Here is a 12,272-nt window from a genome sequence, read left to right on the forward strand (position 1 = left end):
TAATCTTGCCCTTTGTGTGATTCATCATTGAAAATAGTTGCTTACACATATAGGTGCTGCAGAAAACTGGTGACATGAATAAGACGTGATTGTGAAGAGTGGGATATTTTTCTTTGGGAAGAAAAAAAGTATAAAAATCCTGTAAAGATACACCGTCAAATATTTCTTCGGACACGTGTTCACAAAGTGTAAACACACCCCTGATTTTCATATAAGTTTTTACACCAACTGTGGCTTTCCTAACATTACTGCTACAATTTAACACCTTTGTATTACATGACAAGTAAGATCCATTCCACTTTCATAAAACAAACTAATTAGTTACATGTTCAGTTTATGGGCTGTGGTTTAAAGCAAAGCTAATACTAGCATTTGGCTTAACTTTGACCTATATTGTAAACCAATCAGTGATCATTTCCCAAGATAGCATTTTCCAAAATGATCTTTTAACCATGTGGGTTCACTGATTGCAACCACATCACCCTAAATGTCTAAAAACGAATAAGCACATTCTATGCTATTGTGTTGAAGCACTGCTGAAGCAAATATTTGCAAATAATAGAAGTGGGAAAAATGTGCCCACAGGATATATTTCCAGAACAGAAAACCGCTTGTACCAAGTGAGGTTGATACACTGCGCTTTCCTCTTCTTCATAATATACCTCTGATGCAGATGTCGTTTACCTACCCTTAAGCAGTTTTTTGTTCTGTTAACAGATGTGTAGTTAATGTATTCTTTGTCAAGGCATTTTCAGTGCAGATGTCACCTCTATTTACTGTATTCCCAAAGAATGTCAGTTGACAATGCTTTTATTGCTTGTAATCATTTTTACAATCAGCAAAACATCAGGGTGCTTGCACTTTACTGAGCACAGTTACACATAGGAAGGATTATAGAGGACAAGAAACGTAATTTATTGTTATCCTTTGTGCAAGTAAATGAAAAAAGATCAGTTTCATATAGTGTAGTAGGAATATAATTGTAGCATCAAACTTTTACATTTACATTTTTACAGTGTTTGGAATAACACAAATGCACATCTGAACTCTTTCCTCCTGTTGCAGCAATATGAGAAGCCACTTTGTGACATGGAGCCAAAGATATTAAGTGAGAGAAAGCTGAAAATAGTATTTTACCGGATAAAGGAAATTCTACAATGCCACTCACTTTTCCAGATTGCTCTTGCCAGCCGGGTGTCTGAGTGGGATTCAACAGAAATGATTGGAGATGTCTTTGTAGCATCAGTAAGACAAATTGCAAAACCAGTATATTTTTTTTCTTTCAGTGTTTTTCAAAGCATAAAGACATGGCTCATTAATACATAAATAACCCTCTGTTTCTCGGAGATGTATGTGTGTGCATGTGTGTGAGTGTTTTATACTATATGTCCAAACATTTGTTTACACCTAACTCTATAGGCCCCCTAACCTGAGGGAGGAAGTGGAGACGGATCTCCTATCACAAATTGGAATAGCAGCAAGGATGGGAAGTGTTATCATAATGGGGGATTTTAATTATCCAGACATAGACTGGGCGGAGGGAACCGCGCATTCATTTAAGGCTCGCCAGTTCCTTAATGTCTTGCAGGACAATTTTATGGGTCAGATGGTAGATGCACCAACTAGAAATAAAACATTACTGGATCTACTGATTACCAACAATACAGACCTGATCACGGATGTGGAAATGCAGGGCAATTTAGGTAACAGCGATCACAGGTCAATTAGTTTCAGTATAAATCACACAAATAGGAAACATAAAGGGAATACAAAGACACTGAATTTCAAAAGAGCCAACTTCCCTAAACTACAAACCTTGCTAAAAGGCATAAACTGGGATAAAATATTAGGAACAAAGAATACGGAGGAGAGATGGGTTTGCTTTAAGAGCATATTAAATAAGGGCATTAGCCAATGTATCCCATTGGGTAATAAATTTAAAAGAGCGAACAAAAGTCCTGGATGGCTTAACTCCAATGTAAAAATGCATATAAAAGCAAAGGAGAAGGCCTTCAAAAAATACAAGGTTGAGGGATCATCCTCAGCATTCAGACTTTATAAAGAATGCAACAGGAAATGTAAAGGTGCAATTAGGACAGCTAAGATAGAACATGAAAGACACATTCTGTAGCAGAGGAGAGCAAAAAAAATCCCAAGAAATTCTTTAAGTATGTAAACAGTAAAAAAGGGAGGACAGACCATATTGGCCCCATAAAGAATGAGGAAGGACATCTGGTTACAAAGGATGGGGAGATGGCGAAGGTATTGAATTTATTCTTCTCCTCAGTCTTCACGAGTGAATCGGGGGGCTTCAGTAACCAAAACTGCAGTGTTTATCCTCATGACACAACACAGGAAGCACCTCCATGGTTAACAGAGGACGGAATTAAAATTAGACTTGAGAAACTTAACATTAATAAATCACCGGGACCAGATGGCTTGCATCCGAGGGTACTTAGGAAACTCAGTCAAGTGATTGCCAGACTGTTGTTCCTAATTTTTACAGATAGTCTACTGACTGGAATGGTACCAGCTGATTGGAGAAAAGCCAATGTAGCACCAATATTTAAAAAGGGCCCAAAATACATCCCTGGGAATTACAGACCAGTTAGCCTAACATCGATAGTATGTAAACTCTTGGAGGGGATGATAAGGGACTATATAAAGGATTTTAGTAATACGAACGATATCATTAGCAGTAATCAGCATGGATTCATGAAGAATCGTTCTTGCCAAACCAATCTATTAACCTTCTATGAGGAGGTGAGTTGCCATCTAGATAAAGGAAGGCCTGTAGACGTGGTGTATCTGGATTTTGCAAAAGCATTTGACACAGTTCCCCATAAACGTTTACTGTACAAAATAAGGTCCGTTGGCATGGACCATAGGTTGAGTACATGGATTGAAAACTGGCTACAAGGGCGAGTTCAGAGGGTGGTGATAAATGGGGAGTACTCAGAATGGTCAGGGGTGGGTAGTGGGGTTCCCCAGGGTTCTGTGCTGGGACCAATCCTATTTAATTTGTTTATAAATGACCTGGAGGATGGGATAAACAGTTCAATCTCTGTATTTGCAGACGATACTAAGTTAAGCAGGGCAATAACTTCTCTACAGGACGTGGAAACCTTGCAAAAAGACCTGAACAAATGAATGGGGTGGGCGACTACATGGCAAATGAGGTTCAATGTAGAAAAATGTAAAATAATGCATTTGGGTGGCAAAAATATGAATGCAATCTATACACTGGGGGGAGAACCTCTAGGGGAACCTAGGATGGAAAAGGACCTGGGGGTCCTAGTAGATGATAGGCTCAGCAATGGCAGGCAATGCCAAGCTGCTGCTAACAAAGCAAACAGAATATTGGCATGCATTAAAAGGGGGATCAACTCCAGAGATAAAACGATAATTCTCCCGCTCTACAAGACTCTGGTCCGGCCGCACCTAGAGTATGCGGTCCAGTTCTGGGCACCAGTCCTCAGGAAGGATGTACTGGAAATGGAGCGAGTACAAAGAAGGGCAACAAAGCTAATAAAGGGTCTGGAGGATCTTAGTTATGAGGAAAGGTTGCGAGCACTGAACTTATTCTCTCTGGAGAAGAGACGCTTGAGAGGGGATATGATTTCAATTTACAAATACCGTACTGGTGACCCCACAATAGGGATAAAACTTTTTCGCAGAAGAGAGTTTACCAAGACTCGTGGCCACTCATTAAAATTAGAAGAAAAGAGGTTTAACCTTAAACTACATAGAGGGTTCTTTACTGTAAGAGCGGCAAGGATGTGGAATTCCCTTCCACAGGCGGTGGTCTCAGCGGAAAGCATTGATAGCTTCAAGAAACTATTAGATAAGCACCTGAATGACCACAACATACAGGGATATACAATGCAATACTGACACATAATCACACACATAGGTTGGACTTGATGGACTTGTGTCTTTTTTCAACCTCACCTACTATGTAACTATGTAACTCACGTCTGTCTATGTGGCCAAAAGTATGTGGATAACCCTGCACATTATTAAGTTCAGGTTTTTCCAGTGAAGGGTATTGTCAATGGTACAATATATAAAGGCATTCTAGACAATTGTGCACTCTTGTGGAAGGTTTTATTCTGGTCCAGTATGACTGTGCCCCTGTGCATAAAGCCAGGTCCAGAAAGACATGGAAGTTTTGTGTGGAGGTCTGACCTGCATAGCGCTGACCTCCACTCTACTGAATGACCTTGGGATGAATGGGAATGCTGCTTTTGAGTCAAGTCTTCATGTCCTACATCAGTACCTGAATGCTCCTTTGGTAGAATTGGCTCCAAAATTCTGTAAAGACTGTCTTTGAAGAGTGGAAGCTGTTATAGTTACAAAGAAAGGCAAGCTCCAGCGTAATGCCCATGCAAGGGTTGTACAGCAAGTTCATATTGGCATGATAGCCTGATGTCCACAAACTTTTTCGGTCCTATAGTATGTATGTATTTGCTGCAGGAGAACTAGTTATAGGTCTGAGTATAGCACTACACATGCACTGACATTAACAGAAACACCCTTAAACATACATGAATGCTGAGTTTATGTTTGAGATACCTATCTCACAATTATTGACAAAACTGCAAGGTAAGTTATATTACTTTACTGTTGCCAGATAACCTTACATATTGACTATAGCAAAAGAAGAACTCACAGAGCTCAAAAGAGGCACCATGTGGCCCTTTTCAAACATATAACATTAGTCAAAATCATAAAATAGGTCAATGGAAACAGCCTGGAAACTAATGATAATGTAGACAAAATGCTTTGGCAAAATAGTGGGAGCCAGTCAAAGCTCACAGATCGGAGAAGACAGACAGGCAAGGTAGTTGATGAATTCCACCACCATGTAGATTTCACAAAAGTAATTTTTTTGCTGGGGCTTCCATTTGGAAACCTCCTCTAACCCTATTTAATACATTCAGATAGTTTTTTGTTTGAAGAAAGCCAAAAGTTGTCTTCAGTCCCCAACACCTGTTGCTAGCCCTTACACATTGTGGATGATTCATAATGGTAGCAGCAGGTATGCTATACAATGCAAACATTGCTCTCTCACAGTATTCTAATATTTATTGATTGGATTAAATGCTCCCAATGCTAAATAAATTCAGAAATGCTTTTTTAAACACCAGCATGAAGTCAAATGCCTTCCTTGACCATCTCCAGTTAAGACGTTTATGGTACGTTCTGGGGCAGGCAAATAGATTCCAGTTTCATCCCTCAAAGAACCTGTGGTGTTTATTCCTTGGAAATAGTTCAGAGTCCCATTAAACGCCGTTAAGTTGTATCACAACCTTCCAAAATTGATAGGTTGCCCTTGACCATTTTCCCTTTGTGTGTTTGTTTTGTGCATTTTATGTCTCTATATTTTTTCTAGATTATATATTGTGTCAACCTACCTACATATCTATCCTAAAGCATGTGTATGTTTTGAATATTAGCCAGAGATATATCCAATGTTCTATTTTACCCTAGCTGGTGTACATAAAAAAATCACAACCATATCTGATGCCATTTTAAATGTGCTTGCCAAATGTTGATTTTTTTTGTAAATCTGTGAATGTCTCAGTTATTTGATTCTTTTTTCTGTGCTGTTCTCTGCCACTATATGTTTTGGATGGCATACAGATATCGGCTACAACAATATAGGAAGTAAGAGCAAAGTGCTTGCAGATGATCTGACTCTAGGCCTTGGGAAACTGAAATGTTTTCCTCACCAACATAAACAGACTATGGTGATGTAAGCTTCAGTTATATTGGACTAAAGCTGGCCAAACTCCATGCACTGTGATCATACTCCTTTCCATTTACCAACAAACCAGTAGTGCCAGGGTTTGCCTAATTGGGTATAAATGTAATTAATTATTTAGTTTGGGCAGTTTAGCTGTTGAAATCCAAAATATTTCATGCTGCTAAATGAGCTACCTCACTTAATACCATGTTGGCAGTTGCGTTTTTGCGAGCGAAGAATAGCTCCAAAATTCTCTGGTTTAAATTCTTGCCAATTTCATCAGGACTAAATACACTATTTAACACTCTGTGAAAAAGTACAAAGGTTCCAAATCGCTGCTACCAATGAAATTAGAAATGCGCAGTTGCGATCTCCAACATTTTAAATGAGCATTTACTCTTTTACTGTACCCAAGTGTGTACTGTACTGGAACAGATGCAAATACCATAATGACAGTTGATCCTTCGACGTAATTTAGCAACATGTTCAGAACCACACATGGGTAAACCTACGTTATAAGTAAAAAAAAAAAAATCTGCTCATACTTGATTTAAAAAATACCAGTTAATTATTTGCATCAGTTATGTGTAATGGATAAAAAAGATTGTTTTTAGATATAGAAAATTCCAAAACGGAGCCAAACACAGAAAGTAAACCAAGGAGCCAAAGTAATTATAAAAGTCACACTGGACCGCTGCTACTGCACTCAAATGACCAAAAGAGAAACAGACAAAAACAACTGAATTGGGAAGTGCAGATCCAGGAGGTGGCAAGGAATCAATTGGAGATGGAATCCATGTGAAAAGTAAAACAGTTTATTGCTGATAAAACATGTAACCAATACACAGTACAAATGGGAAAAATCGTCAGAATGGATAGTGTCAGCAATGGAGCCAAAAGGTGGTGGAGAAATGACTGCCCCGCTTCCTTGAGGGCTGTGGACAGAGGGGGCTGCAGACCAAAAATGGGAAGCCTGAAAACACTTTCCAACAGCTGGGAGCGGTGACCATAACCATAGCCGGGCTACATCAGGGAGGGGAAAGGCTGGGTCCAGATCCAGAAGCACGATCACTGTATGACCAGAGTGGAAAATGGCAGAGCCACTGCAGCGGCAGTTGAGGTAAGGGGCAGTGGGTACGAGGCTGAGCTTTAAGGTGTCCGGACACCACAGGACTCCTCCCCGGCCGCGTCACATGCTCCGACCAGAGGCAGACATCGGCAAAGCCTGATGGATCAGAGCAGGAGATGTGATGATTATCACAGTAGGTGCCGGAGCTTGAGTGGTATATGATTACATGTTTCAGGGTTTAACCCCTTCCTCAGATAACACGCTCAAGATCCAGGATAGAACAAGGATTTTATAATCAAGAGGCGGGACAACCAATCGATCCACCACCAATCATCCAATACCTGGATGCCGAGGACACCCAGATCTATCTCTCCACTCCTCAACTCACCCCCTCGATCTCCTCACGGATCTCAAACTTACTGGATGACATATTGGTATGGATGTCACAGCACTTTCTCAAACGCAATCTTTTTAAAACTGAGCTTGTAATATTTCCTCCTTCCCGGCCCAGCCCACACGGAAGCGGGTCAGCCATTTCTCCACCACCTTTTGGTTCCATTGCAGACAATATCACAGTGAGTTTGGCCATTCTGACGATTTTTCCCATTTGTACTATGTATTGGTTACATGTTTTATCAGCAATAAACTATTTTAAATTTCACATGGATTCCATCTCCAATTGATTCCTTGTCACCTCCTGGATCTGCACTTCCCAATTCTGTTGTTTTTTTAGATATAGAGGAGTTGATTTAAAGCAAACTAGGCTGTTAATTTTGCAATAGAATTTGCACTTTGCAAGGGAATTTACCCTTAGCTTGGTGAATGAGGTGAAGCTCTGCTGATTTCCACCATCCATTCATGTGCAAGTAAAAATACTTTCTTTTTTTTTTTACCTTGCACATGACTGGGTGTTCCTTGCATTATTAATCTCATATTCCCTTGCAAAGTGCAAATTCCCTTGTAAAATGAACAGCCTATTTGCCCATAGTAAATCAGCCGTATTGCATTTAATAATGTAGAGCACAGTGCACATACAGAACACTTAATTAGGAAAGCTCTGGATGAGAAATAAAGTTCTAGGTTGTCAGCATTCTGCATACACCAGGCCATTCTGGCAAAGACCAAAAAGGAAGTTTCCATCCCATACAGTGCATGAACATGCTGTTATTCAATATTTTGTGCCGTAGTGTACATGATCATTTATTAATCTGTAAGTATATGTTGCCAATCTTACCAATTTATATTAATCCTTAGATGTATTTACTGAAAGCTTCCTCTTCTCACAGAATGCATTGACTAATAATTAGAATGTGTATACTATTCATCATTCTAATACTATGAAATATAGCACTTGTCCTCATTCCAAATGCTGTCTAGTTTCATGCTATCTCCAAGATAAACATCACAGTTTGTTTTGTCTTTGCTTTCTAGTTTTCAAAATCCATGGTACTTGATGCATATAGTGAATATGTGAATAATTTTAGCACAGCAGTTGGAGTTCTCAGGAAATCTTGTGCTACTAAACTGACCTTTCTGGAGTTTTTAAAGGTACTGTTTTATGATAAATCATACAACATATGGCACATCATTAAAACAAGTTTGGAGTATGAGAACAACTTGCATTTATATTATTATTAATTGTTATATTGTTATCAAACAATCAGTCATTAATTGCATTGAAGGATGCAAGAAAATGCCAAACCCATTGGTTGTCTTAAAATAACCTGAATCACATGATGTCATTCACTAATGGCTTATTCACAACACTGTGTTGTGAGGTTATGGCAGTGCTCAATAATGCCGTGTACACATGACTGGACTTTCCTGGCAGAAAAGGTCTGACGGAACAAATCCGTCGGACATTCCGATCGTGTGTGGGCTTCATCGGACCTTTCCTGTCAAAATCTGACAGACCTTAGAAATAGAACATGTTTCAAATCTTTCCGACGGACTCGATTCCTATAGAAAAAAACGTCGTCTATATGCTAGTCTGATGGACTGAAAACGACGCAAGGGCAGCTATTGGCTACTGGCTATTGAACTTCCTTTTCTAGTCCGGTCGTGCTTCACCACGTTCGAAACAATCGGACTTTGGTGGGATTGTGTGTAGGCAAGTCCGTTTTGTCGGAACTCCGTCAAAGTCCTTCGGAGTTCAGTCCGACGAGAAGTCAGCTCGTGTGTACGCGGCATAACACATCGCTTTGCACTGGTGCACTGCTCTGCTATTTATTGCACATGTCATTTCAGTGAACTTGCGTTGCAGTGCACCACACCATGCAATCTGCTGTCGCACTGTGCTAGCAAAAAAGCTGCAGAAACTATTTTTGGTACCTTATGTGCAATACAACACATGTCAACACCTGACCTAATGCACACTAATGTGTGTACATTAAATGCACCATAACATAACACTTTGGTGTGAATGAGCCCAAATTAATTTAAACACATCAATTTGCCAAGCCAAGAAAAAAAGGTAACCCCTTTTAATTTACTCCTCTAAAAATGACAAAAAATAGCATTTTGGAAGAGCCAGGAAAATGTGGTTGTTGTCCCCCTCTCCCACTGGGGCCCTTAAGGTTTAAATGGACAAAAAATATAACATGCTTATTTATAAAAATTCTAGGTCCCTAGCTGCAGAACTGTTATCATAAAGGATGCCATTCCATTTTAGAAAGGCATTACACTCCATTGGAATGTGGTCTTTAATTTATAGGATTCCTAAAAGATATACTATTTATTGATCATCCATTGAAGGACACAGCAATTAGAGAAATTCTCAGTCAAGTAAGCTATGCCTACAGTAAATTGAAGCAAACAAAAATAGTTTAACCAGCCCCCATATACCCCTCCTTCAACTGTCATGCTTCAGTTTTTGCCATACACAAGATGTTTTCTTTTCTTCGGTGACTTCAGTCATGACTTAAAAAATGCTACTTGAGCTAGTCCCCACACTGCAGCTATCCAGTGGCAAACATTATGCTGGACATTTGTTATATCCTTGTTCATAAATAACACATGAAGAGAACTTTGGATTGACATACATCTCAGGATACAAATTATTATTCCCATCAGGTGGAATCAGGTTCTTCTGTTTTCTCCTATATTACAGCATTTACCATTTTTTTTTTGTCCTTCCATTGTTCACTTTTTCTGTCCAATTTGTCCCTATTTTTACCACCCATTTCTCCTTCTGACTGACTGACGGACTGCAGGTACCATGGCTAGCCATTGAGCTGTTTGTGTTTGGGAACAGCGTGAATATTTAGTGCATTTGCATTATCACGCTGTCCCTTCAGGAATTGTATGGTTCAGCCTGTAACCTTAGGTAGTAGGGGGTTTCATAGGTGCTATAGGGGTGTGCTATGTATTGGGGTAGGAAGGAACCTCCTCAGCTGCGGGCATCCTCGCTTTTTTATGAGGGATTACATACTGTTTACAGGGAGGGTATAGACAGATTGGTGGGATCCGCTTTACCGGTATTCCCACCATATCCATCTTTTAGGGGTGGTTGTGTACACACTTTTTTCTGTGTTCAGCTTTGTATAGCTAATAAATCTTTTTTTGTAGTTTACTCTGTTTGGTGTGCTTTGGTCATTTAGTTTTTTATTTTTCATTTTTTTTGTTACATATAATTTTTTGATCACACCCCCTTTAATATATGTTGTGAGTACTACTAAATTTCTGTCCTGATGGGATTCCCATTTTCTCATATTTTCTTGGTCTCCAGAAACATACCCCTTCTGTGGTCTATGCTCCTATTGGCTGTGATTGGTGGGAGGGTTTTAATAAACTAGGCTGTGATTGGCAGGACCATGTTAGGAAGGCAGGCTGTGATTGGTAGGGGTTATGTGGGGAACATAGACTACAGAAATACAGGCACCATGTGTGAACAGGCATGGCATTTTGCAACTCTTAATAGGCAAACACTGATACGCAAACTGACTACGCCAGCATAGATCTGCTTCTGTGCTTGACATGCTCAAATTGCAAAAGCAAGGAACTGGTAATATCAGGATAGCAAGATATTTCTGTGCAAAATAAATAATAAAATGACAACAGGGTATGATTTTACACGCCTGCATGGAAAAAGACATATCTGAAGATATAAATGGAGGGGTGTAATACACTTGGGCTGAGGAAACCAAGTGCTGGCATCATCAGTTAGCTCTGTGCTCTTTTTCCCACCATTCAGCTGCGTGGCTTATCCAGTCTTTGTTGATATTCCACTGCCTGCCTAGAGTAACTTGGTCATCTCTGAGCACCTGTGATCTTCATCAGCAGCTTGGGTTTTGTGTATAGGAGGTCTATTTGTTTTCTGCTACACGGTAAATGAGGATGGTCCGGCAGCTGTAGGTGACCTCAGCCCATACTTTTCTACCAACCTCTGTAACCTAAATCCCATGAACCCTATTATTATACGGTCATCCTCATAGGAGGTCCACCTGGTTGGGCTGAGACCTTCCATGTATCTGCTTCAGACTTTTTGTCAGTTTGTGCACAATTAATGGAGCAGTCTGTTTGCAGAGGCTCTATGTGCACTTTGGCACCATCTACAGCACAGACTAATACTGACCCCACTGAGGCCCATAGCCTCATTGAGGTAGCAGTTTTTCCCCTTAGTGGGTACCTGTACTGGTCTAGAGCGCCAGGTGGATCCTCTGTGCACTGCCATTGGTCAGGATAATTTTCATATAGTTTGGCCCTTCTTCATCTAGTCTTCAATCAGGCATTGATACCTTCAGATTTTCTTGTAGTATGATCTTCGCATGTGTTGATTGCCCACCCCTCAGTTGGACTGCTTTTGGACATCATGACTGTTTAGGAATTTCTACAATTTTTGTGTCCATCAATAGATTCCAAGAAAAAGATTTTATTTTAAGTACAAAAAAAATCTTACTAACCTCTTCTTTTCTATAGCCGCGTCTAGATCCAATGAATGGTTCTTATAATACTTATGTGTAAGATTAGTTTGTTTATTGGTTCTCTTTCATATTAAGGTATTTTAGTTCATTGAACTGTCAAGTTCTTGTACTACTTACAAGAAACAAGTTATCCATGAAGAAATGGATCTCTGAGTTCTTGGACTGGATTTTATCAAGCTCTGTGCATTAGATCTAATTTCAAAAATCTAATCACATGCCAGTATTTTAGATCATCAATATTTCCAATTTACAAAATATAAGCTTTAAGTTTCTTCCACTACTCAAAACATAAAAATCAATTCAGAACATAGCAGTAACCATCCCCTTTTTTTGCAAGATTGTACAGGTTACAGTAGTAGAGGGCAGAAGTAAAAGAAAACTCTTGAGCACCGTGACACACACACATATTTTATTGTCTCATGTGCCTTTTTCTTCACTGTTACAGCATATCATGGAGATAAGTTGTCACTGTGTTTGTCTCTTGTAGGCAAGTCAGGTGATGTACAGCCTGTTTATTGAGTTTAAAATGCAT

At 39.6% G+C, this 12,272-nt stretch overlaps 1 protein-coding gene across 3 annotated transcripts in view; it reads left to right on the forward strand.

Moving 5' to 3' along the window:
* Positions 1–12,272, forward strand: part of ARHGEF10 (Rho guanine nucleotide exchange factor 10) — a 276,309-nt gene that overhangs the window by 149,380 nt on the left and 114,657 nt on the right. For all 3 annotated transcript variants that reach the window (XM_073626640.1, XM_073626639.1, XM_073626637.1), the window contains 2 exons: positions 1,066–1,245; positions 8,250–8,366. In XM_073626640.1, coding sequence (XP_073482741.1) covers positions 1,066–1,245; positions 8,250–8,366 — 297 coding nt within the window. The remainder of the gene's footprint in view (positions 1–1,065; positions 1,246–8,249; positions 8,367–12,272) is intronic.

Source organism: Aquarana catesbeiana, linkage group LG04 (genome assembly GCF_042186555.1).
Source record: "Aquarana catesbeiana isolate 2022-GZ linkage group LG04, ASM4218655v1, whole genome shotgun sequence".
Classification (NCBI taxonomy): domain Eukaryota; kingdom Metazoa; phylum Chordata; class Amphibia; order Anura; family Ranidae; genus Aquarana; species Aquarana catesbeiana.